The sequence below is a fragment of the Mesoplodon bidens genome, assembly GCF_964165515.1.
Source record: "Mesoplodon bidens genome assembly, chromosome: 6".
Lineage (NCBI taxonomy): Eukaryota > Metazoa > Chordata > Mammalia > Artiodactyla > Ziphiidae > Mesoplodon > Mesoplodon bidens.
In genome coordinates, this window is record NC_138162.1 from 77,769,408 (window position 1) to 77,796,341 (window position 26,934).

The following is a 26,934-nucleotide window of genomic DNA, read 5'->3' on the forward strand; positions in this document are numbered from 1 at the left end:
CTGACCTCCAGAACTGTAAGGTAATACGTTTGTGTTGTTTGAAGACACAGAGTTTGTGGTCATTTGTTACAGCAGCAATAGAAAACCAACACAACAAGGAGGGACTGGGGAAATGGGTTGGGGAACCTGCAGGTGAGAGGCAGTCCCACCTCCTTTCAGAAGGCTTTAGGCTTGCCTGCTCACGAAGTATCCCGTGTCCACAGTCCTACAGCCAGTTTTGTGCAAGCTATCTCTTTCTTTTTCCTTAATTCTCTCATTGGGATGAGCAAGAAATCTCTACCCTCTTTGCTGATTTCAGGTTCAGAGACAGGAGGGAGAACCTAGAACTGGACTTGAGCTGTCAGTTGGGAAAGAGGGGCCAGGGTCTCCCTGGCTGAACAAGGATTGTCTCCTCTTGCTCTTAAGAGGTGTTACGGAACCATTTTTTTTTAATGGCCTTGTTTAAGGTGCTTCTCAGTAAACATCTCTGACTTAGAATTAGTCTCTCTACAGCTGTGGTTTTGAGAAAATGGATGTTCTGAGATAAAGAGAAAGCATTAGACCCCCTCCTTGGAAAAAAAATGCACATACCAGAAAATTTCACACATAGTAGTTAGGGGTTCATGGACCTGTAAGGTCCCCTTGCTCAAAGGATAGTGTGTGTGTGTTTAGGATCTTTTTTTATGTTGGCATGCAGGAGTCAGTGGGAGGTACGGAGGGTCTAATATCATAGATGGTTTCCGTGTCAAGCTAAGGTATTTGGAGTTAATCCTGTGGTGAGGATACTACAGACCCATTAGAAGGCTTCGAGCAAGATGGTGACAAGATTAGATCTGTGTTTTCTTAAAAATCACTCTGGTAATATATATATTGGCTATAATCCTGTAATTAGGTTATCAGATCACCTTAGGGAGGAAAATGCTGTTGACTTGAAATGTTTTCATACTTCCTTTTAAAGCTGGTGATATCAGATTGCATATTAAGTGATCTAATTTCATAGACAGTGTGCTGTAGAAAGCAGTTTCCTGTAACCAATGTAAGAGCATTAAAACCTTACTGTTGTCGGCATCACTGCTCCCCTAATAGTGGGTTTACATAGATGCCTAGTCTCATTGATAGTATCATCATTTAATTATCTGATGGTTCAAGTGTGTCTCGGCTTCAGTCAGATCCGTCTCCTGCAGAGAAAATTCAGGCAGGTAAAGCACTGCACACTGGTAGAGCACTGAACTGGTACCTTCCAGACCAGAATATCACTCCTGGCTCTACCACATACTAGCCAGGGGACTTAGGTCAAGTTAATCATCCAAAGCCACAGTTTCTTTATAAAATGGGCGTTAAAACCCTACCTACCCACATAACAACTGTGACAATCTAATGCAATCATTAAAAGGTAACATTGTGGAAACCGTAACAGATTATCCAAATGCAAGCTGACATTAATTTTCTTCTTAGTATTGCCATCATTGCTGAACAAATTTGGGTTAGTAAAGAGAAGCTATGAAATTAAGTGTGTGTGGTTTGCCTTTGTGGTGTGGTCTGGTTCTTTCTCCAAGTCTCAAAGGCTTTAGAGGTGTTCCTAGTATCCACACAATATGTTGCCTCCACTTAGCCCTTGAAAAAAACCCGAATTACAAATAGACCCTGGGGCTTCCCTGGTGGCGCAGTGGTTGAGAGTCCGCCTGCCGATGCAGGGGACATGGGTTCGTACCCCGGTCCGGGAAGATCCCACATGCCGCGGAACGGCTGGGCCCATGAGCCATGGCCGCTGAGCCTGTGCGTCCGGAGCCTGTGCTCCGCGACGGGAGAGGCCACAACCGTGAGAGGCCCGCGTACCGCAAAAAAAAAAAAAAAAAAAAGACTCTGTTTGGCTGTGTTCTGAAATCTAAACCTATATGTTTTCACAGAGGTCAAAGGGGAAATGGTCACGTCTCAGCATATTTAGAGCATATGCAAAGCCACACAGCAAATTGGAGGGGCTGAGTGTGTGTGTGCGAAGCTGCCAACTCATTACAGACTCACTGCTCTGTTGGTGGCATCCCCGAGGAAGGAGGAGAGGAGTTTTCCCTCAGAATGTTCAGGGAAAGAACTGCTGGTTCTAGAAGAGCACTACACACAGCAGGTTCTTTGTCATCATGATTTACTAGTCTGCTGATCAGAGACGCTCCAGCTAACATTTCAAAGTGTTTTCGTAATTTTAAAGCACATCTTGCTCAAGAGTGATTGTGTCAGAAAATACTATGGTTTCTTCCATCCTGGCCTCCGCGCCTAATGTCCAATGGGAAAATGTCAGGTAGTGGGGCCTTTACTGCTGGTGGCTCTAAAAACCACGTGCCACAGTGAATACAATCAGACGTTTCCATGAAATAGACAAGATGCTTTTTAATTATACCCAAATACACCAATGCTAAAGCATTTAATTTTACACAAAGATGGGGAGGAGGAAACCTTGAGGTAATGATCCTCCCGCGGCAGCAAAATATCTCCTTTTGTTTATACCTCCCAATGTTAGTAGTAGTGACCTTAACAATGGAGTTCATACTGGTTTACCAAGTGGTTTACAGGGTTTTCTTACGCTTACCCATGGTTGGGTATGATTAGAAGCAAATAAAATATTTTATCCCTATTTTCATCAAAAGGAATGGCTCCCACAGAGCTGCTTCCTTGGCTGAGGTCAAACAGCCAGACTTAATAGAGAGCTTCCAGCTCTGATTCCAGGCTCATTTTGAAAAAAAAAAAGAAAGAAACACTGAAGCAGCACGGGTTTTGCAGCCAGACTACCACGCGCTAACAGTGTGAGTGGGGCAAGTCAGTTAACTTTGCTGAGCCTTAGATCCCCAACGGTAAAATGGGTGTGATTGGCGCTACCCTTCAGTGTCCTTGGAAGGCTTCAGTAAGGTCAGAGATTCTAACGTGTACTTTATAAGCTGGACTCAGGAGCCATACTCCCCAGGTACGAGTCCCAGCTCCACCTCTTCACTAGCTGTGTGACCTAGTGTAAGTTACTAAACCTTCCTGAGTCAGTAAGATGGAGATAATAATAGTACCTACCTCACAGGGTCGTTGTGAAGATACAAGAGTTAATGTAACCAAAAGCACTTAGAATAGTGCCTGCCTTTTTGTAATCACTCTATTATAAGTGTGTGCTATGATTATGGTAGATTGTGATAATAATTGTTGTTATCTATATATTAAGTGCCTGGCACAAATAGTTGATCAAAAAAGATTAACTTTATTATGATTTCTTTTATATCTCTCTTCAAAGCCCTTGAATTTTAAGGAGCCTGAAAGGAAAGTAATAGTATTACAAGTCTGGTTTTTGGTTTAACTAAACAGATGTCAGCGGGGTCCTTTCCAAAATCTTATTCCTTCGGGGATTCAAAATTTAATCTTATACCTCAGGACAGAGATTTTTTTAATGCTCCTTAGAGCAAGAGCAAATGCTTGAGCCTCACCGCAGACCTTCAGAATCAAAAGTTCTGGAGATGCAACCCGTAAGTCGCTTTTCTTTTTTTCAGTGCCTAATGACTTTTTTTTAAGACTTGCTTCTTAGAGTAGTTGTAGGTTAACAGCAAAATTGAGAGGAAGGTACAGAGGTTTCCCATACACCCCCCTGTACCCACACATGCACAGCCTCCCCATTATCAGCATACCCCGCCAGAGGGTTACAACCGATGAACCCACATGGACACATCATAATCACCCAAAGTCCATAGTTTACGTTACGGTTCACTCTTGGTGTTGTACATTCTGTGGGTTTAGACAAATGCATAATTATATGCATCCATCACAAAAGTATCATACAGAGTATTTTCCTTGCCCTGAAAATCCTCTGTGCTCCATCTCTCCTCCCCCAGCCCCTGGCAACCACTGATCTTTTCACTGTCTCTGTAGTTGTGCTTTCAGTCTGTTTTAACAAGTGTCCCAGTGAATCCCCGACTTTCTAAGGTTTGAAAATACCAGATATATCCTCCTGCACCTTTGACCACCCTCTGTTCCTGGGGGTGTGGGAGGGGGGACGTGGTGGGTGGTTGACGAAGAATTGGGTACTCCATATTTGATAGATGTTCCAGTCCAAGAAGCCCTAAGTGACTGAATTAAGCAGAAATCCAGGTAGTTCTGGAAGCAAAGTCGGGGTGGGGTGCGGTGAAGGAAAAGCAGTTTGAGAGCATGTGAGTCTGTTGATAGGTCTGGAACAGAACGTTTTGGGATGTTGGGTCCTCTGGAAAATGCTGATGTCGTGTCTTGCGCCGTACTGCCCTGAATGATGGATAGGAGAAGAGAAATTTGAATTTTTATGTGAGGTTAAAATGAGAAAAATTCATTTCAGCCTTCAGAAGTCAGAGCTATTGGTACAAAAGGTCACTGATGCCAATTGGCATTGCTGAGCTCAGAGCAGGAGTATTAAAATAGCAACTTTTTGTTTTTTAAGCACTGGTTGCACTATTTGGGCTTGACTCTCAGTCTTTTGCCATCTTGCTGCTCTGGGATCATAAGTAAAAAGGCATGTGTAAAAAAGAAAAACACCAAGATGTTTCTCTTACCTCCTGCAGGGACAGGGATAGGTAGTTGTCCTCACACAAAGGTGATGTAATATTTGCAGTGAAGTAAGCAGAGCGATTAAATGATGACTCCATGGGAAAGTGATTGTTACTGCTTGTATAGTGGAGGTGACTGAGCGGTATGAATGATCGTGGTCATTTCAAGGGAAGTTAGCAAGTATTTATTGGGGACCTAGCCCTGTGCAAGATGTGGTTTTTGGGGGGTTCAACCTTGGTTGACAGGATTACTGAACCTTGAGAGAGGAAACCAGTCTCGGGGGAGGGGGGGTGGAATGGTTGTAAGATAAAATTTAGTTTGGTGCCGTATATACTGTGTTTGTGATGATAGAGTAGCATCCAAGTAGGTTTCAAACGTCTGAGAGTCATATGCATAGAGCCAGTATTTGAAGCCATTAGGAATGGATTGATTGCCTGCATAATTAAGGAAATCTAAGGATCAAGGATCAATCTTTTAGGGACACTGCAATTATAACAAATAAAATATGAGAAGTCAGTGAAGACATTAGAGACTATCAGAAAAGGTGGAGGTGGGCCCAGGCCCATGTTCTATCATAGAAATCAAGAGGATACATTTTTTCAAGGAGATATGTTTTTGAACGTTAAAAGCAAGAAGAAGTTAAAAAAAAAAAGCATGTGGGAAAGTGGAGATGGGTCTTGGATTTGCTAAGTGAAAATGATAACTCAAAAGGAATATATTTTTTTATAAAACAGATGATCTTTATTACATTCATTTAAGACATGGTTTCTCAACCTCAGCACTAATGATAATTGGGGCTCGATAATTCTTTGTTATGAGCTGTCCTGTGCACTGCAGGATGTTTAGCAGCATCCCTGGCCTCTACCCACTAGATGCCAGTGGTAACACCACCACCATCACCAGTTATGACAACCGAAAAATGTCTCCAGACAATGTCAGATGTCCCTGGTTGAGAACCACTGATTTAACTATTTATTTAGCTCCTGCTGTGTACATGGTACTACATTAAACACTGCAAGGCATAAAAATATGTCACACTTTCACCCTTAAGAGGAATGCATTCTGATTTTCCTAAATTAAGTTATTCTGCTATTTCTCCTATTATGTTGGTTAAAAGTATTTATGTACACATGTACACACACACACACACACACGTACATGTTATTCCCCCAAGATAACATTGTCAATTTAATTATGGATTAATATTAGAAAAGTAGTAAATTGGAAATACTTGTGTTCCAATGCTATGTGTTTTATCATAGATCAGTGAAGGAAATTTTGATTATGGACCCATGGCAAAACGAGTAAGCAATTTTCAAATTAAACTTTATATATTCCATTTGCATTTCTCTAATGATTAATGATGTTGAGCACTCTTTCATGTGTTTTTTGGCAATCTGTATATCTTCTTTGGAGAAATGTCTATTTAGGTCTTCTATATCACCTCACACCGGTCAGAATGGCCATCATCAAAAAAATTTACAAACAATGCTGGAGAGGGTGTGGAGAAAAGGGAACCCTCTTGCCCTGTTGGTGGGAATGTAAATTGATACAGCCACTATGGAAAACAGTATGGAGGTTCCTTAAAAAACTAAAAACAGAACTACCATACAACCCAGCAACCCCACTATTGGGCATATACCCTGAGAAAACCATAATTCAAAAAGAGTCATGTACCACAATGTTCATTGCAGCTCTATTTACAATAGCCAGGTCATGGAAGCAACCTAAGTGTCCTTCGACAGATGAATGGATAAAGAAGATGTGGCACATATATACAATGGAATATTACTCAGCCATAAAAAGAAAGGAAATTGAGTTATTTGTAGTGAGGTGGATGGACCTAGAGTGTGTCATACAGAGTGAAATAAGTCAGAGAGAGAAAAACAAATACCGTATGCTAACACGTATATATGGAATCTAAAAAAAAAAAAAAAAAAAAAAGGTCATGAAGAACCTAGGGGCAGGACGGGAATAAAAACGCAGACCTAGAGAATGGACTTGAGGACACGGGGAGGGGGAAGAGTAAGCTGGGACAAAGTGAGAGAGTGGCATGGACATATATACGCTACCAAACGTAAAATAGATAGCTAGTGGGAAGCAGCCGCATAGCACAGGGAGATCAGCTCGGTGCTTTGTGACCACCTAGAGGGGTGGATTAGGGAGGGTGGGAGGGAGACGCAAGAGGGAAGAGATATGGGAACATATGTATATGTATACCTGATTCACTTTGTTATAAAACAGAAACTAACACACCATTGTAAAGCAATTATACTCCAATAAAGATGTTTAAAAAATTTTTTTATATATTTCAAAGGCTCAAATTATTTTTTGCTCTCTCATTTCTTATGAAGACAAACACTCTTCCTGATCCATAGGTATGTTACAGAACTTCTGATTTTTTAAAAACTGCAATGGTATCAATTATCCTTTGGTAGAAATTATAATTCTGTATATTGCAAGTGTTCTACCAAGTTTCTAAGTTCTTAATAAAAGAAAGCTGGAGATTTTGGACTGTAATTTGACCTTAGGAACATTTATAGGAAAGATTACCACCAAAATAATTTCATGGCCAGAAGTGTCCTTGATGTTTGGAAAGTACTCTCCATTAAAAGAAGCAGCCTGTCATCTTTCCAAACCTAGCTTCCTCTTTGCTTAGGAACAAGAAAGGAAATCTAACCTCACTCTCCTGTTTTTGCTGCTTGTGACATTGAACAAGGCCCCACCTACTGAGGCTAACGCTGAAATCCTTGTTGTCCCTGCAGACTGCATCATCTGCCATCAGAGGTGCTATTCAGCTGGGAATAGGATACACAGTGGGTAATCTCACCTCCAAGCCAGATCGAGATGTTCTCATGCAAGACTTTTATGTGGTGGAAAGTGTGTTCCTACCCAGGTAAGAACGTTGTTACTTGTGATGATTTCCATGCTAAGGAACCTTCGTTGTGACACCCCCATATTGAAGACTTTCTACCAGTACAAGACTTTATTATCCATGCATGTGTACATCATGTACTGATGTTCATGTTAAACCTTTGGCTTGCCCAAAAGCAATCCAAATGATTATGACTTCCGGTTGCATCAGGTGTCTTGCATTTGTATATGGTGATGGTAAATAGGGTTCATCCTTTGGGCCAGTTGTAATTAATTAGTTGTGATAATGCCTAGAAGACCCTATGGAGAAAGACTCTGAGATTCAGTGGGAAAGAGTACAGTAATCACAGAGTAATGCCTGCATAGGTTTAGAAAAAGAGGACACCCAAGACGCAGCAGCTGGTGCCAAGTTTTTGCTAGCCCTAATTTAAAAGGTGAGTCGGGGGATGCGCATTTGGGCCTCCTATCTGAGTACACTCATGCATCTCCTCTTTTAACTTAACTTTCCTCCAGAAAACTTACGAGGATCCCCCTATTTGGATGCCGTACTTGCAAAGTTACCCATATATATCACCTCTAACTTTATTATACTGGGCAGGGGGAAATCAAACTAATAAACTAATAAGTCTGAGATGGATGGCAGGGATGGTTGCACAACAATACGAATGGACATAATGCCACATAACTGTGCATTTTTAAATGGTTAAGATGGTAAGCTTTATATTATACATGCTTTACCAAAATAAATAAATAAATAAATAATTTAAAAGGCTGGTGCTAGCTTAACATAGGAAGAGAGCTACTCGTTATTAAATTGGAAATGTCGCTACTACAAACAGGACTTTTCAAAAAAATAAAAATAAAGATATTTGGTTTGGGGGCTTGGGGGCAATTATATTTTCTTTGGGGCTGTGAGGATTGACTTGTCATTTATTTTAAAATAACTGTTTCTCTCCAAAATAAGCCAATTTTATTATCAATTATTATTTGGCTTGTGTGAGAATGGTTGGACTGACACTTTCCCTCTCAGTGTTCTCATTGCCTTATTTTTTTTTAAAAAAAACCTTCAGGGAAATGGTACTTACATTTATTTTTATGTCCAGGTGTCAACTGCCTAGAAATAAAACCTTTAGGTGAGGGTGTCCATGTAGTCACAACAGAGCCCATAGATAAAAGAAAGTCGGCTATGAGCCCAGACAGCTTCATTTTGCTTTAAATGCTCTGGGCTGAAGAACAAAGTTGGTCTATGCAAGTTTTAAAGTTTGCTTCTCTAGGTTTCCCTAGCAGCCACAAGAACTAGTTTCCATGTAGAAAATGGACAACCCCAAGACCTAAGATATAATCCTGTCTGCTCATGACACTGCTCTTCTTTCTATAGCTGGAAAATGTCCGTTGTGTTTGTTTTTAACAATCTATCATTCCAAAAAAGTATGTAGTAACCATTTTTTTCTCTTTAAAGTCAGGAGCTTATAAGTTTATCTTAATCTTATGGTATGTTCTGTTAGGCTCAATTTCCTGTAAATTAGGCTCAAATTCCTGTAAATGTGTTTCCAGAATATTCGAATTCTCATGGTCTTCTAGGGCCTCTACCCAAATATTCCAACCTTATTTTTTTCTTCCACTGTAAAGAACAAGAGGAGCAGAGGCCTTTTGTAAGAGGCTGGCTGGCAGTGAGTTCAGGATGCTGGAGCAGTTACAGCTCAAGATGGGTGTACAAAGAAGGGCAGGGTGCTCCATCCTGGCTCATCCTTTCTGCTCATAGTGTCCAATCAACAGAGCCAACCATTGATGGGAACCACAGGAAGGCATGGCCCAAGCATACGGTCCCCAGGCCGGCAGCATCAGCATCATCTGGAACTTGTTAGACATGCAGATTCTTGGGCTCCCCCCAGATCAACAAAATCAGAAACTCTGGGTCTGGGACCCAGGAATCTGTTTTAACAATTGCTCCAGGTGATTCTAAGCACATAAAAGTTTGAGAACCACCGAGCTAGCACATTGCTTCCCATTTTAGAGTGACAGTTGTTCTAGTTGATACCAAGTTTTGTTCTTGGAGCTCATAAAACCCTAAATGATTTTTATTTATTTATTTATTTTTTTTGCGGTACGCAGGCTTCTCGCTGTTGTGGCCTCTCCCGTTGCGGAGCACAGGCTCCGGACGTGCAGGCTCAGCGGCCATGGCTCATGGGCCCAGCCGCTCTGCGGCATGTGGGATCTTCCCGGACCGGGGCACAAACCCGCATCCCCTGCGTCGGCAGGCAGACTCTCAACCACTGCGCCACCGGGAAGCCCCCTAAATGATTTTTTAATATCTTAAATATCAGAATTACATCTGTTTAGCAACTGAATTATACACGACACTGTATGAGATACGTACAACAAGGAGCACATAACTGAGGTCTTCGCAGGCACTTTTTAGGCCCTTTGAGTGCCTTGATTCCTTTTGTTCACTGACAATTTATCATAAGCATACTGCATCGTTATGATTAAGACAAGAATGAGATTTTTTTTTCACCTTTTTATTCAGGAGTAAGAAACCAAAGTTGGACCTGGCTGGATTCTGTATCTTTGACCTTAACTCTATATTCCAGGATAGCAGCAGCAGCCGCTGAATGGCACACATGTCACTGGTGAGGGGAGCACCCAGCTAACTGACCCTATTTAGAGGAGTCCATTGTCACATTTAAAATAGATCATTTAAAGCATATATAGCTTTTAAATGTCAATATGACATTAAATGTTTGATTCAGGCAAAAATTTCAGCAGATACTATATTGTTTGTTTAAAGAACATCTGTGCTCCAGATGCATTTATATGAAGCAGAAGAAAGTTACATTGGGTCTTGTCTCAGTTTCCTCATCTGGGATCAGTTTCTTCATTGGTTTAGCAAAGGGTTTGGACCCAGTATTTCTCAATGGAGGTGCTATTGGCTTTTTTTGGATGAGATAATTCTTTGTGCAAGACTGCACATTTGTCAACCCCAGGCCATGCCAGTAACTGTAGCAATCAAAATGCCCCCCAAAGTGATGGATAAATTCAGTATCTTGATCATGGTGGTGGTTTCACTGGTGTATGCATATGTGAAGATTAATAAACTTTATACTCTATTGTATGTCATTTATAACTCAGTAAAGGGGCCAAATAATGCTCCTTCCCTACCTGCCCATATGCCTGTGGATGAGTAGAGAAAGGTGGGCAGGACTGGCCCTTGTGGAAGCAGCTGAAACATTCTGAAGTCTCTGGTGGCTCTAAAATTCAATGCATTTATCTGGGTCATAGAACTAATTGATTAGGGTACCTTGAGATGTTTTAATTTACCACTGCTAGGAAGCTGCTGGTTCTGTTTCCCTTAGCAACAAATTGCATTGTGTCATTTTTTATTTCTTTATTTTAAAGTGGCTCAAAGTTATTTTCAGATATTATGTATTTGCACTACAGATTATTTCATTTTGTAGATGGAGAAAGCTCTGGACCTTTCTTTGAAGGTCCTTTCTGGACCATCCTTTGAAGGATGATATAATACCCTTTTCAACTATCTGGTTCCATTATCTTCGAAGATCACAAAGTAGATGAGTAAGAGAACCATGATCATATCTCAATCTTTTGACCCCCAATTCTGTGCCATGATCAGAAACTCAGGGTTGCAGATAAATGTTCCCATGTAAGTGGAATTAGGAAGAAAGAGGACGTTTTATAATGTTTCTACCATGTAAACCTGAACCTGAACTGGCAACAGGAGGCGAAGTTTATGTGCCAACTATGGACCAAGCATAGTTTTATTAATAATATTTATATAATATACATTATTCAGTTATTGTTATTACTTTCATCTTTACCATAAAAAAGCCATTTTATGTATGAAGTAACTAAGGCCCTGGGATGTTAAGTGGCTTAACCCAAAGTGATAAACCAATAAATGGTAAAGCCGGGATTTGAACTCCGGGGTGGCTGGCTCCAAAGTTTTGTTTCTCCCGACACTATGGTGATAAAGCACAGGAACAGTATTTCTGCATTTTTGAATCAAAAAAAAATCTAGAATTATGAAACTAAATCTACCTGTCTGGCCCCTTGACAACCAGCTTGAATCCATCCCTCTGCTCCCCTGCAGGAGACACCATCACTGCCTTCTCTGGAAAGCTGGCAATAAAAGTTTATCTATCTTTCCATATTCAAGAGTAATTATCTAACCAAAGAATTTGTAAAACTCTCCTGAATTTTCATCTCCTCACTTATGAAATGGAGTTTAGCTTGATGTGAGGACCATTGCAAAGCACAGACTGCCCTTAGATTGATGGATGCTCTTTGGGATTTATTTGAATCTCCAGGGAATACCCTCAAAGAGAGGAGAGAATTCCACAGAACTACTGTAAGGGTGAAACATTATTCTAAATGACAAGCAAACATATATGTCAAAGGTGCATCTAAGTGTTGCCAGATATCAGTGCTAGACGTTATGGTTTTGACAGACTAGCCAACCACCTGCATTTCAAGTTTCACTGACATAAACTCATCCAAGAATCTATCTGTATCAGGGGTCAGCACACTACAGCTCAAGAGAAAAAGCTGGCCCCCTGCCTCTTTTTTTAAACAAAGTTTTACTTGTAACACAGCCTCATCCAGTGGTCACACAGCCTCGCCCATTCACTTACATATTGTCTATGGCTCCTTTTGCACTACGACAGCACAGCTGAGTAGTTGCAACAAGACTCTAAAAAGATTGCCAACCCCTGATCTATACAGACATTCCATACCAGGTTTTATATAGATGTGGATAGAACACAAAGCTGCCAGAATATTTTTCTCTGGATTAAATGAGAGGTGTGACTGTCACTGGACAAGCCAATAACACAAGGTCCCTTCAATTCAAAACTTTAAAAATATTTGTTCAACATTTATGTAGCGGGGATGGGGAAAAATGATTTTCTGTCAATAAAAATTATATACCTTTTCCTTTAACTCAAAAATGAAAGATTTATTGCATGCACTGAATATTACATAACATTTTAACTTATTTGAAATTGCCTTGAAAACATAATTTCCCAGTGTGGTAATAACGACTTGAGAAGTTTAACATTTACATGATGAACAACGATATCACATGTTCCCCAGATGCATTCTTCTGGGGTTCCCCAAATGACACCCCAGAATACATTCTTTGGTTTTGGAATTTAAGCTGTCTTCAGCTACTGACTTTTAAAGACTGGCTCTCAGCTGATTCACCTCAAAAGATGGTGCAGCCTCGTCTTTCACAAGGCAGCTCAGGGGTAGCCATCACAGACGTGCTCAGTAGAAGGAGGTTGGCACCAGCAGGGGGTTGTGTCTGTTATTTTCTTATGTTTGTTTTGTTTTTCCATTCAAGAGCACTGTCTAATTTGGCAAGAGAGAGGACCAATTTCTGTTTCACAGGTTAATTAGTCATATGTGAAAACTGAGTGATCTCTACCTTGCCTGAGTTGGCAGAGGCAATTAATAATGCTTAAAGCTGCTTCTTCATACCCTGACTTACAAAGGTCTACTTTGAAGACTGGCTGCCACCACTAGTTTGTTACTGGACTGTAGTGTCACTTGTCCAATTGTATTGCACTGCAGTTTTCTTTGTCTCAGCATCACCATCTGTACATGAGGACAAAGGACCCTTCACTTATCCTGCCTCATGGGAGGTGTGGTCATGTTTGCTGTGATGGTTAAATTTATGTGTCAACTTGACTGGCTAAGAGATGCCCAGATAGCTGATAAGACATTATTTCTGGGTGTGTCTGTGAGGATGTTTCTAGAAGAAATTAGCATTTGAATCAATAGACTGAGTAAAGAACATCACCTCACCAATTTGGGTGGGCATCATCCAATTCGTTGAGGGCCTGAATAGAACAAAGAGGTGGGAAAAGGGCTAATTCACTCCCTGCTTGAGCTGGGACATCCATCTTCTCTTGCCCTGGGACGTCAGCATTCCTGGTTCTTGGGCCTTCAGACTTGGACCAGGCCTTATACCATTGGCTTTCCTGGTTCTCAGACATTCGGGTTTGGACTGGAATTACACCACCAGCTCTCCTGGGCCCCCAGCTTGCATATGGCAGATCACGGGACTTTTCAGCCTCCATAATCGCATGAGCCGATCCCTCATGAAAAATCTGTCACCTAGGAGGTTGCTGACCCACTTGTTTTGCCAGGAGGCCACAAACCCACTAACTGTCGGTTACAGTTTGAAATCAAGGAAGCTCACCATATATAAAATGCTGCCTCTAAAACCTCAAAGCTCTGGGTCTCAGCTCCAAAACTGGACCCCTTAAGGGTTCTGGAGATGCTTAATCAGTTTCACCCCATTGCTTAGCACCAAATCTCTCCACCCAGTGCTGCCAAAAATAACGCTTGGCTATCAGGCTCTAAAATCACATACACAAAGCTGGGTGTTCACGGTACATACAGATGAGAACCCCAGCATGGCTAATCAGACTCAGCCTACCTGAGGCCCTCCTGGGGAAGTAATTGGGGTATTTGGGCAGGTTGTACCTGAAGCCTCTAACTGGATCCTGAAAAGGAAGACTAACCAAGGAACATTAAATTGAAGTTAAGGCAAAGCTGACTGCTTGTGACTTTTCCACTGCCCTGAGGTGGATCTAATCTCCCCTCTTGTTTGTTCCTGACTAGCTTCGGTCAGTATTTTCCCTCCCTGGACTTTGATTTCCTTATCTGCTAAATGGGAAATTCCAGATGGTGGCTAATGCTTCCTCAAGCTTCAACGTTGTATAATCCGAAACATTTATTGCCATTAAGAAATAACGTACTTTTGGACTTAAGACGAACACTAACTTTAAATGAAATTTAGTTAAATTAAAAATTGAACACTCCTCCAAAGAGTGAATATTAGAATGTCAGAGCTGATCCATAATCAAACTTTGCTTCTTGGTGAAATAAGGGAGAAAAGGACAAGATAGAGAAAAGTACAGTTTTTTAGTCGAAGTTTCTTCCTCCTTTGGTGGAGTTAACAAACCCTTTCTTTAATAATTTGATAAGACAGTACTGTGTGTTGGCTTACTTGTTTGGGTTCTTACTTGGCCAGAGAAAGTTGGAAATCCCATGTCGGCCTCCAGATTTTTATTGGTGAAATTTTACCAGCTCTTGGGATCCAAACATGTCAAACCCCTGGTGAAAACCTCACAGCTGAAATTTCCAAAGGCTCCATTTTAGGCCAAGACAGGAAAGTGGAGTTTTTTTCCCCAATCACTACCTAAATGGATTGAAGAAACATAAGTCTTAAATTGTGAAGAAGTCTGCTCTTCAGCAGAGTCCATTTTTGCTGAGGAAGTCTAGGTGCTGGACAGTCTCCTGATGGCTACCACCCAGGCTCCGGCAAGGAAAGCCTGCAGGAGTCTTCGGTGGACCTCTTCCACTGGCCAGCAGACTAATGCTGATTGCGGTTGTGTTACTGCCTTGGCTTAGCCTTTCGTGCACGTGCAGAGCAGCCTCTGTGCTGGGCAGCAGTGGACCAGCACCCACACTGGTCCCCAGTAGGTCTGCCCGTGCTCAACCTCAGAAAATCAGGTTATAGTGTCTGCTGGCTGGTCCTCACTGCACCCGCTGTTTGGTGTTGCTCTTGTGCCCTCTACCTCCTGACAAACTCTAGCTGGAGCCCACAGCCCATTAATTTGCATTTCCTTCAGTAGAACTTCATTCATGCCGAGTTGGTATTTGTTACTCACTGGAGCAGCTTAATAAGCAGAAGCAAACCCAGTGTGCAGAGCTTTGTTTTGGGGTTATGGCTTTTACCCCTAACTTAAAAAAAATTTTTTTAATGTTGTAAATGGTCATACGTAGAAGGGTCAATCCTCATGATGCTTTTAGAAGAAATACTGTGAAAAGTGTCCCTTTCATTCCTGTGCCTTTATTACCTGTCTAACTCTAGTGATCACTGTTACTTGGGGTCTGTTTATCCTTCAAGGATTTTTTGGGCAGATACATGCCAAAGATATATTTTTTTGCTTTTGTATGCAAATGGTGGCATGCCATACACAGTATTCTGCATCAAGCTTCTTTCACTTAATCTGTCTCAGATCTCACCACGTCAGTACATAAGCCTCCTCGTTCTTTTTTAATAGCTGCATGGTATTCCAGTGTGTGGCTGAACCATAATTACGTTGACTGGTTCCCTTCTGAGAGACATCTAAGTTGCTTCCAATCCTTTGTACTTACAAACAGTGCTATAATGAATAACCAGGTACAAACATGTCATTTTGTACAAACAGTAGTTTATCTGTACTGTAAATTATAGCCATGCATTTGCCGAATCAAGAGTTATGTACATTTGTCATTTTGACAGGAGTTGTGAAAATGTCCTCCAAAGGAAAACTATCAATTTACTTTCCCACTAATAGTGTCTCAGGGTACCAGTCTCCCTTGAGTTCTATCAAAGTTTTAAATTTTTACCCATCTGAGAGAGAAAATGATATCTCGGTGACCGTTCATTTGCATTTATTCTATTATAAATTAGGTTGAACATCTTTTTATATGCGTAAGTCATTTATACTTCCATTTCTGTGAAGTGCCTGATTATACCCTTGGCTATGTTTTTTACATATATAACTTTTCAGTCTTTTTCTTTGCTGTATTTTGGAGCTCTTTGTATTGGGAGATTAGCTCTTTGTGATACGAGTTGCAAACATTTTTTCATTTTGTCACTTTCATTTTTCCTTTTTTTTTTTTTTTTTTTAAGCCAGTTAGTCACTTCATTCTCCACATGACGTGTCCAACCCTGGGCTGTCTCCCGTCACCACACAGCCTTAATCATCCAGACGCACTGAGGGCTCCCCACTTGCCAGGTGCATGGCCTTTCACGTTTCCATCCACTTTGCCATGTTATTTCTAGAGGCTCAGTACCAGGCCTCAGAGAGCACAGCTTGTAAATGGCAGAGATGGAACTGGAACGCAGGTCTCCCTGGACCACAGGGAGTTAGGAGCATGTTAACTCCCATACAGGGTATCCAGTATGATTTAACAGAATGCAAAGTCTTAATGTTTGTCAAAGGAAAGCAGAATTCATAAGCTAAAATCTACTAAGAGAAAAAAAATGGTGATGTTTTATTATCCACTATTAGGGAATGTTCCTCTCCATTCAGGCAAATGGAGAGGTTCAAGATTGTGTAACCTCAGCAGTTAATTATTAATATATTGTTAATTATGCTGTGAAGAAATTGCCACTTTCTATAATGCCTGTGTTAAGTATTATCCCTGCCCCCTTTTCATCATCTCCATTTATACAAATACAATTTATTGATGACCCCATACAGGCAAGCCTGCCTCACAGTTGACCCATACCATTCTCTGTATCTTAATGTGGCCCAAAGCTAGCTAGGTTCGGTGGGGGTTTTTTCTCATTTTTAGTGATGTGGTGCCTTTTAATACGAGCTGTGTCAGGGTGGATACCTAAAGAAACGAATGTTCCCTTTCTCTAACCAGAGATGTTCTGTGTGTGTGTGTGTGTGTGTGTGTGTGCATGCATGTGCATGCGCGCATGTGCCTGCTGTCTCATTGCCAAGGAAACCTAGCACTATCCTTTTTACACCATTGCTGAATAAACCACAGTACTTAGGGAGATGTGAATCCAAGGAAAACTATTGTAATTAATACTTGCTTCAGGGAAAGGTGAACAACTCAAGAAGCTCAGAGTAACCAAAAATGAAAATGATAATAAAAAATACTGTATCCTCAGGGGCTTCCCTGGTGGCGCAGTGGTTGAGAATCTTCCTGCTAATGCAGGGGACACGGGTTCGAGCCCTGGTCTGGGAAGATCCCACATGCCGCGGAGCACCTAGGCCCGTGAGCCACAACTACTGAGCCTGCGTGTCTGGAGCCTGTGCTCCACAACAAGAGAGGCCGCGATAGTGAGAGGCCCGCGCACCGCGATAGAGTGGCCCCCGCTTGCCACAACTAGAGAAAGCCCTCGCACAGAAACGAAGATGCAACACAGCAAAAATAAGTAAATTAATTAATAAACTCCAACCCCCAACATCTCCTTAAAAAAAAAAAAAGAAATACTGTATCCTCTCTAATAAAATCTTGGCCCCCCGACTGCATGGAAATAAATCCTTTAAAGAATAATTCCATGTAAGTGGAACGGGTATTTTATTTTACTCTTGAATGTTGAAGGTGATCTGCTGTAATGGAATGAATTGCTTTGCATGAGATTGAAAGGAGAAAACAGAGTGGAACAAATTAAAAAATTGGCAACACTCTTAACCCACTGAAAATAGCCTGCTTCAGAACCCAAGGCATTGTGATTATTTTTACTTGCTTGCAACAGTGAAGAAGGATGTCAGAGGTCATTTTGAACCTCTGCTTTTACCTCCTATGTCTGCATAGCGCATGTTTTCAAGTTATATTCATTTAAGTTCCAAAATCATTCCTTTTGGCAATCCCATAAGAGCTGTAACGGAGTGCATGTCTCTTCATAAATCCCAAAATATGGAATGAGGAAATGTTTGAATACCATACCTGGGTGTCATACAAGCATTATGAATATTCAGCTGTACTTACTTAGGGCAACAATAGCCATTTAAGTGAGCAGGTGATATGGGGGCTGTTCCATACATGAGCTCTTCTCCCAGGCAGCCTTCGTTCCTGTGTCACTTCCCTCCTGTGTGTGCCTTGCTGCTGCCTGAGTGCAGTCCTGGCCTTTCCAGATAAGATTTATTATAAGAGGATGGCCCCTAACAACACTAGCCAACTACTTCCTCTGGAACTCACCAAAAGGAACAGTCATCTGTAACCATGCAGGGGAAAACCTGGCCGCACTGGATACATTGAACAGATCAAGGATGATCTTTGACTATGGTGATTTTGACTTTATATGTTGACTTTTGAACCTAAGCTTCACCTAAGAATCAACTTTACTGAATTAGCGTTATCTTGAAAACTCATTTTTTCACTCAAAAAATACTTATAGTCTACCATGTGTTAGGTGCTGATACAAAATTCTGACTGACCTCAGCAAACTTAAATTATAGTAGATTCCAAGTGCTTGTTGTATGCTAAAAGCCTTTTTATTTGCACAGTTGATTTGTTTAACATCCATGAGAATCAGCCTTCAGTGTCCCACCTAGAATATGGTAAAAAGAGACCCTGAATCTCTACATAAAAGTATATTATTCTACTGCATTGTTCTAATTTCTTACAATGAAGGATTAGGTGACTTTTCTGATGTCATGTGAAATATATGTAGTCAAAGAATAAAATGAATGATAAACATCATAAACATCAAAATTCAGAGTAGTGGATGCCTCTGAGGAGAAGGAAGGGTATATGATCAGTAAAAAGTACAGAAGGCAATTCAACTATATGAATAACATTCTTAAGCAGCATTTTAGGTTCATAAGTATTCACTGATTTCTTTATACCTTTTATATATCATAACTTTTGCACAAAAATTTTCAAAGGTGAACCCAGAAGAGGGAAAAAAAGATAATGATATATATGGGAATGGAAATAAGGTTTTAAAATCCCTAAAATATCTAAGGTCTTTTTCCTGTAACTACGGATGTAAGAAAGAGTTCAGATTCAGGACCCATCTATTTCCACTGTGATGGTTCTCTCTGTTGGTGAGATATTTTCTAAATTATTTTACTTATTCCTAGTTTAAAATGTTTATCCAACATTCAAAATTCATGGCCAAAAAAATGCATTTTTGACATTGCTCCAAACACTAAGCCCTGGATCTTATACCTAAAGCATTACAACAGTGGTTTCATTGGGGAAAATGGAGAGATTTTCCCAGGAAGGAGGCAGAGGGGGATGATGAATTTTCAGGTTAAAGACACACTGTGATTGACAAGGGATGCCTGCGTGGAGTGGCCCTTGCTGCGTTAGCATCTGTTTTTACCTGATGTCCATTGGCCTTTGTGACATGAGCTTAGAGAGACCCAGTATCAAGGGATGTTTTCCTAGAAGGGAAATTGGCACAGGACTAATAGAGCTAGAATTTGAAGTCAAAATTGTCTTTGCTGATGTTCCTTCTCTCTCTCTCTTTCTTTTTTTTTCTTTTTAACATTTTAACTGCAGTGAAGGGAGCAATCTGACCCCAGCACATCACTACCCAGACTTCAGATTTAAGACATATGCTCCACTAGCATTCCGATATTTCAGAGAACTTTTTGGTATCAAGCCTGATGATTACTTGGTAAGAACCTATCATTTTCCTTCCTTCTCCAGAAATGTGTGACGTCAACATTTTTCTCATAGCAACAGTGACAAGTGGCTTGTGTCTCTTATTTTACAAAGCTCTGGAGCATAGTAAAAGTTTCAAGTTTCATAAGGATTATAAATTTAGCTTCAGGAAATGTAGTTTGACTCTGCAGCTTTTACCTGATAGCTACAAAATGTGCTATGGTAATTGATATTTAAATAAGCAGGGTATCGGTTGCTACTTCAGATAATTATTCTAACAGATATATTATAATTAGTTATAAAGACTCCTGTGAATTTTGCTGATTGGATTCTGTATGAAAGCCTTCCTATCTTAACTGACTTATTTATACCATTCGTCTCAAACCTGCCTTGGCCCACAGCCATTTTCACCTTGACCTACAATTTGAATATGATTTTAAAGCAGCTGGATAGTTTTGTTCTCAACAGCTCTTCATGCGAGCTCTTTCTAGAGGTGTTTTTGTTTGGTACCAGGACATGTATTATCCTTAGGCCTGTCTCTTCTCCCTGTCTGCCTCCTTACACACAGTGGGTACAAACACAGCCGCCTTATTGTGAGAATGTCTGATGTGACCTCAGAGTTTTACCTTATTCCTGTTCAAGAAGCCAGGAGCTTTCTTTCTGTTTCAAGAGAAAAAATGGTTTATCTCATAATTTGATCACTGTTAACACCCTGGGGCTCTTGAAAATTGGTTTTCAAGAAGCTTTAGGAAGGATACCATCAAATAGTTATTGTTCATCCCATTCTGAACGATCTTAATAAGACTTGAGCCAGATCCTAGAATAATCCTTTGCAGAGGAAGTACAGCAACATGTGTTACTTGTTAACAGAGAGTATTTAAACTGTATCTTGTAATTTGGGTAAGGTATAAATGGTTAAATTCAGAGCTGATTCTGTTCTGGGCTGATGAAAACCCACGAATTTAGCTGGGCCCTAAGGAAATAACATGACTTCTGCCTGATGAATGAGAGAATACTGGTTCCTCAAGGCACATTCATAAGTCTTCACAGAGCATGAGAACTGAGTAGAAAGTCCTTGGGTACCCTGCTGCCCTTAAATGTGCACTCATACAACTCAACATCAAAAATGAATAAATAAACAACGCAATTAAAAAACGGGCAGAGGATCTGAATAGACATTTTTCAAAAAAAGACATACGGATGGCCAACAGGCACATGAAAAGATGCTCAGTGTCACTAATCATCAGAGAGATGCAAATCAGGACCACCATGAGCTATCACCTCACACCTGTCAGGATGGCTATGTTGATCTCTGCCTCACCACACCCCTTTGATGGAGAGACTAGGTGTCTCTACCCAGCATTACCAACCCTGCCCTCGCAACCACTCAAGTACAACACAAACACACACATTTGCAGGATTGAGGGGTGGGGTGTACCTTAGAGAAGATCCTTTAGTTTCTGGCCATTCTGTAATTACTGACGGTCACTGTCATTCACGAAACATGTTTGGAGAACCCAGTGGGGTCTTGATATTGTGTTATTGAAAACAAGATTGATAGCTCATCTTCTGCCATATGTTACCACTTAATGGATTCTCTTCTGACTTACCTTGAGCTTCTGCCAGCCAAGGAGATGCCACTAGACTTGCATTTCATAACACAGATTCAATCAGTGTGATGAGATGGCTGTCTACCCCGAGTAGGTCTTCCTTTAGTGTTCCTATGGCCACTGACCTGCAGGCTGGGAAGCCCATTCTTTTACTCAGTCTTTCTCACAAGATTTCTCTCCTTGGGGAAGGCCTTTTTCTGAGCAACAACTCACACAGCTTATACAGTTTCTAACGAGCCTTTAAGCTGGAAAAGTTACCTTCATAATGAGGACAGAGTATTTACAAAGGAGCAGGGGAGACCAAGCTGATGGCTACTCAAAGCAAAAGTCCTCCTTTGTGTACCTGGCAAAAGGTGGTTAATTGATCACTGGGTACTTTGAATACCAACTGTAACTAATATACTTTGCTAATAATTATGGAGAGATTCAAAAAATTATAAGTCATGACACTCAGAGAACTTAGAATCCAATTGGAATGATGATTTATGTGGGAAAACAACTAATTCTACCAGGCAGTAAATAAAAAGATGGAAGCAAAACAATAAATACTCCAGGATTTTGAAGGAGAGAGGGTTTCCCTGGTGGCGCAGTGGTTGAGAGTCCGCCTGCCGATGCAGGGGACGCGGGTTCGTGCCCCGGTCCGGGAGGATCCCACATGCCGCGGAGCGGCTGGGCCGGTGAGCCACGGCCGCTGAGCCTGCGCGTCCGGAGCCTGTGCTCCGCAACGGGAGAGGCCACCACAGTGAGAGGCCCGTGTACCGCAAAAAAAAAAAAAAAAAAAAAAAAGGAAGGAGAGGTCTCTCTCTGTTGGATTGATGATTAGGGGGGCTTCTTATGGGCATGGCGTAGTTTAACTGTGACTTAAAAATTGCAAGGGAGTAGGTGGGAAAAAGGGAAAGATGTTGGGACAGGGTATAAGGGTGGGGAGCAGTGTTAGTACTGTCAGCCAGAGATGCAAGTGCATTAAATATTTAGAAGGACTTTGAGTGGTCCAGTATAGCAGGAGGGGAAGGTTTTGATCAGGAAGAATAAAAAGACAGGGCTAGATAATTCAAATAACCAGTTGTGTGTTTTGTGATTTTTTTGTTTTTGTTTTTTTAATTATAGGAAATTGGTGAAATGTCAAGACTGACTAGATATTTGATTATGTTGAAGTTTTGGGGGTTTTTTGGTGGCATGATGGTATTGTGGTTGTGGGTTTTTTTTTGTTTTTTGTTTTTTTTTTTTGCGGTACACGGGCCTCTCCCTGTTGTGGCCTCTCCCGTTGCGGAGCACAGGCTCCGGATGCACACAGGCTCAGCGGCCATGGCTCACAGGCTCAGCCGCTCCGTGGCATGTGGGATCCTCCCGGACCAGGGCATGAACCTGTGTCCCCTGCATCGGCAGGCAGACTGTCAACCACTGCGCCACCAGGGAAGCCCATGGTCATGTTTTAAAAGAGGAATCCTTGTCTTTTAGAGACATGTACTGAAATATCTGTGGGAGAAATGATATGATGTCTGTGATTTGCTTCAAAAGAATCTGAGAGAAACAGCCAGGGCAATGGTTGAGGGTTTAAAGGAAACAAGGTTGGCCATGAGTTGATAGCTGTTGAAGTCAGAAGATAGACACGTGTATCAATTCACACATAATGTTAATTAGTTCTCTTTACTTTTGTGTATGTTTGAAATTTTCCATAATGAAAAGTTAGGGGGGAAAAAAAGATGGGATGGGGCAGATAAGTGTGCTTTTGTTTGATTGCATTTTTCACCTCCCTTATTAATTGTACACACAGTTTAGTAACCGGACCCATCTCCGGGACCTGCAAGAAACAGAACAAGGGCAGTGGATCTCTAGCTAAACATGGCCGCCTGGTCCCCAATGGCTGGGGCCACCCACAGCCCAGGACCAAGGCAGCTCACCTTACTGGTCTTGGAGCTTCTGGAAGCTCACTCTAAACTACTACATCTGAGGAGCCCACCCAGTCATCTGGAGTGTAGTAGATGAGGAAGGGGTCTTTTGCCGACACAACATGCTTCAGAGAGTCAGGTGGAAACTCAAGAGACTTTTTTTTTTTTAATAAATTTATTTATTTATTTTTGGCTGCGTTGGGTCTTTGCTGCTGTGCACGGGCCCTCTCCAGTTGCAGCAAGCAGGGGCCACTCTTCGTTGTGGTGTGCGGGCTTCTCACTACAGTGGCCTCTCCACTGCAGAGCATGGGCTCCAGACGCCTGGGCTTCAGTAGTTATGGCTCGCGGGCCCCAGAGCGCAGGCTCAGTAGTTGTGGCACAGGGGCCCAGCTGCTCTGTGGCATGTGGGATCCCCCCGGACCAGGACTCGAACCCATGTCCCCTGCATTGGCAGGCAGATTTCCAACCACTGTGCCACCAGGGAAGCCCTCAGAGACTTTTTAACCCAACTCTTCATTGTAGATGAGGAATCTGAAGCTGGTGAAGGGAGGTGCCCAAGGTTACCCACGTTGGGGAGTGGAGGCAGAGCCCAGGCCAGAACCGTGGTCTCACCTCCTTCCCTGGTGCTCTTGCCCTCCACCAGTTGGCCTCATGCTTCCCAACCACTAAGTCTCAGACCTCTTATTAGATGTGGTCTCAAGGTGACCACTCCCTAGCCATCAAACTATGAACTGTGGTTATCCATTCTGAAAAATACAGCCAAAGAGGTAAAAGACCCCTAACAAAGCACATTTTCAAAGAGTTAAGCCCAAAAATCACAGAAAAATGAAATAAAACGTCCCCTGAAAAACTGTGTGAAGAAATAAAAAGGATACGGTGCAGATCACAAATGCATTCTGGCATCTATGAAACTGGGGTTATCTAAACCCAAGTTTGTGAAGATATACTGATCTAAATGGGAGAGGAAAGGAGAGGGTAACTTTATGTAGGGATTGGTAACCATTGGTAGATTTGATATTGGATCTCTGTGATATGTTTGTATTTCTACTTAGTCTTATGCTGTTGCATCTGGATTTCAGCCTGAATAACTCTGATTACATTCTCAGTGCCATTAAAACTCACCATGTGCGTGCTAATTACAAATTCATGTTGAAACGTGCATAATTTGGATATAAGACAGTGCGGTGAAGGTATGTCCACGTGCACCGCACGGCAATGCAAATGCTCCTTATTCCTTATTTGTTCCTAAATAAATGCCTCCCAGGGGAAAGCCAAGAGGCCCCAGAGCATTTTCTTCCCATTTCTGCTTGGGCAACAGGCCTTTGGTTCATTTCCTTCTTTACCAGGTGCCTGGGTATTCCCAAATCCAGGGTGATTCATATGATATTTTCCAGGCTCACCAACACCCATAAGAAAGAGAGCGGGGTGAATAGTTGACACCATCGAGGGTAAGAAATGGCAGGAAAAATGATCTCCACCTCACTGTGCAAGTTTACAACGTTAATTTGCCTTGGCAGGGCCCAGCCGGGTTGTACTTTGCATTCTTTCCAGTGGGTGCTTAGGGAGGCCCTGCAGGAAATACAAGGCAGGGAAGGAACACATTGGAACAGCTTGCGCAGATGAGAGGGCTGGGAAGGTGCATCAACCCAGGCGTGCACACGGGCTTGTTGATCATAGCTAATTAAACTGTTCCTATAGCTCCTCTATATTTGCTCTGAAAAGGCAACATTTCAGAGAAGATTGCTTAGCAGAGAACATGGTAACCAAGTTGCAGGGTGGAAAACCATAGAATTAGAGGTGATAATGGTAAAAGTCCCAGGTATTCAGCATCATAATGCTAGTTTTTTGCAGACTGATGCTGTGCTAGGAGTGACCCCAAAATGGTTTTTAAAATAGGCCAAAACAACTGATTTCCTCATTCATATTCATTTATAAATTACATAATGAAGGAGTTTTTGGCAATTAAGTAACCAATGAAATAGCCTCCAGATTGTGTTACTGCTTGTAGAAGAATTTGAGTCTTTAATTGGAAGCAGATGTTCACGTCTGAATCCGGTTTTCCCTAGACAGCTCTTCCTGGATCACCCCCTAATTTCTCTATTTGCAGCCCCTAATTTCTGCATCCTTTGCTGTTTTTGTACTTTCACAACATTTACTCCTATCCATAAGAAGGTTCTGTGCCAGAAATTCAAACCCCATGGAACAAAAAATCAGAATCCTAAAGAGAGTCTGGGGTCTGCCTTCACTTTTTATGAGAATGGGATCCACACCTTTATTTTCCAGGGTCTCAAATTCATGATTATACAGAAGACCCAGCTTTTTTCTTTCTTTTTTTTTTTAAATTAATTTATTTTCTAGTTGAATTATAGTTAATTCACAATGTCATGTTAGTTTCAAGTATACAGCAAAGTGATTCAGTTACATGTGTGCGTGTGTGTGTGTGTTATAGACATTGCAAGATATTGAGTAGAGTTCCCTGTGCTATACAGTAGGTTCTTCTTGTTTATCTGTTTTACGTATAGTAGTGTGTATATATTAATCCCAAACCCCTAACTTATCTTGTCACCCCCGGCCCATCTCTTTTCTTGCTTCACCAAGAATATCTTAGTGTACCTTTGGGTAGCCCTCTTGTCGTGGGACTTAGGCTGAAACCCTCAGTACATCCTAGGGCACTGCTGGCTCTCCAGCTGTGTGTATGATCATGTAATGAAAAATGACAACAGCAATGACTAAGTGGTCACTCTGCCAGGGGTTTCAAAAGCATTCGTTTTTAAAACTTTGAGCTGCTGTTAGGTAGATATTACCATCTTTATTTTAGAGATGAGGTTCCTAAGACTCCAAGATGCTAAGTTCCTCACTCAAGGTCACAGAACTGGCTACAGACAGAGTCATGATTTTAGAAACATCAGTCGATTTCAAGTCCCAGGCCTTTCCTTCCACGTGGACTCTGCACACAGCAGGGAAGGTGCCCTCTGCTTCTTGGCTTTTATGGCATCCTGTGTGCAGTATGATGACTATTTTTGTTTTCCTCTCTTATCCTCAAGTGGTTCATAAGGGCTTAGGCTGCATTGCTGCTTAGCAATAGAGCTTCAGGAAGCAAGGCTAGAGGAAAAAGAAGGAGGTAGCAGATGGAAGTTGCCAGTGACGCTTAGGAAGGCAGCAAACACTTGCTTCATTCTTTTCCTGGTGAATTTTGTTTCCCTTACCCACAGTGCTGCCAAAGCAGGTTAATTTAAAAGGTAACATCTAGAAACTTCCTTTTAATCATTCTTCTCCCAGTTTCTCTGTTTCTTCTCCTCCCTCCTTCCTTTTGTTCCTCACTTCCTCTCAGATTTTTCTGTGATGAGGACTTAAATATTCACAAACCCAGATAAAATGCTTTGGAGGATGTTCAGTCCTGGTGTTTTCAGATGCCTCCATCCTCAAAGTACAGTTCCTTAAACCCCTGCTTCTGCCTCGCACCAGGGCTCGTCTGATCTCACACCATAGCTTCCTTACCTTTTTCTCTGCCCCTAATGTTGCTCTAGTCAATAATGGGGATTTATTAGCTAATAAACACTAAGCTCATTAACCCAAAATTGACTGTTCTGCTGGTTTGGGGCACTTCTTGGTGAGACAGCCCTTCAGTTGTTGGTAAATTTCAGTCATTTATTTGACAAAAATTTATTGAGTTCCTTCTGTGTACAAGGCACAGGTCCTGAACTGTATCAGAGTCTAAGATAGTCATAGTTTCTGCCCTCATAGAGTTTTACAATCTCATGGGAACTTGGAATAACTAAATAGGCAATTAATGTATTTTGTGGTAACTTGTGTGATGAGAACATTCAGTGCCAGGAAGCAGTTGATCTGGACTCACAGAACCAGGGAGAGTTTTCCAGGGCAAGCGCTGT

General features: G+C 41.6%; 1 protein-coding gene across 2 annotated transcripts in view; it reads left to right on the forward strand.

The window, feature by feature from the left end:
• PIP5K1B (phosphatidylinositol-4-phosphate 5-kinase type 1 beta) overlaps positions 1–26,934 on the forward strand; it is a 327,228-nt gene that overhangs the window by 151,321 nt on the left and 148,973 nt on the right. For both annotated transcript variants that reach the window (XM_081238182.1, XM_081238181.1), the window contains exons 4-5: positions 7,284–7,414; positions 19,441–19,558. In XM_081238182.1, the coding sequence (XP_081094308.1) occupies positions 7,284–7,414; positions 19,441–19,558 (249 nt within the window). The remainder of the gene's footprint in view (positions 1–7,283; positions 7,415–19,440; positions 19,559–26,934) is intronic.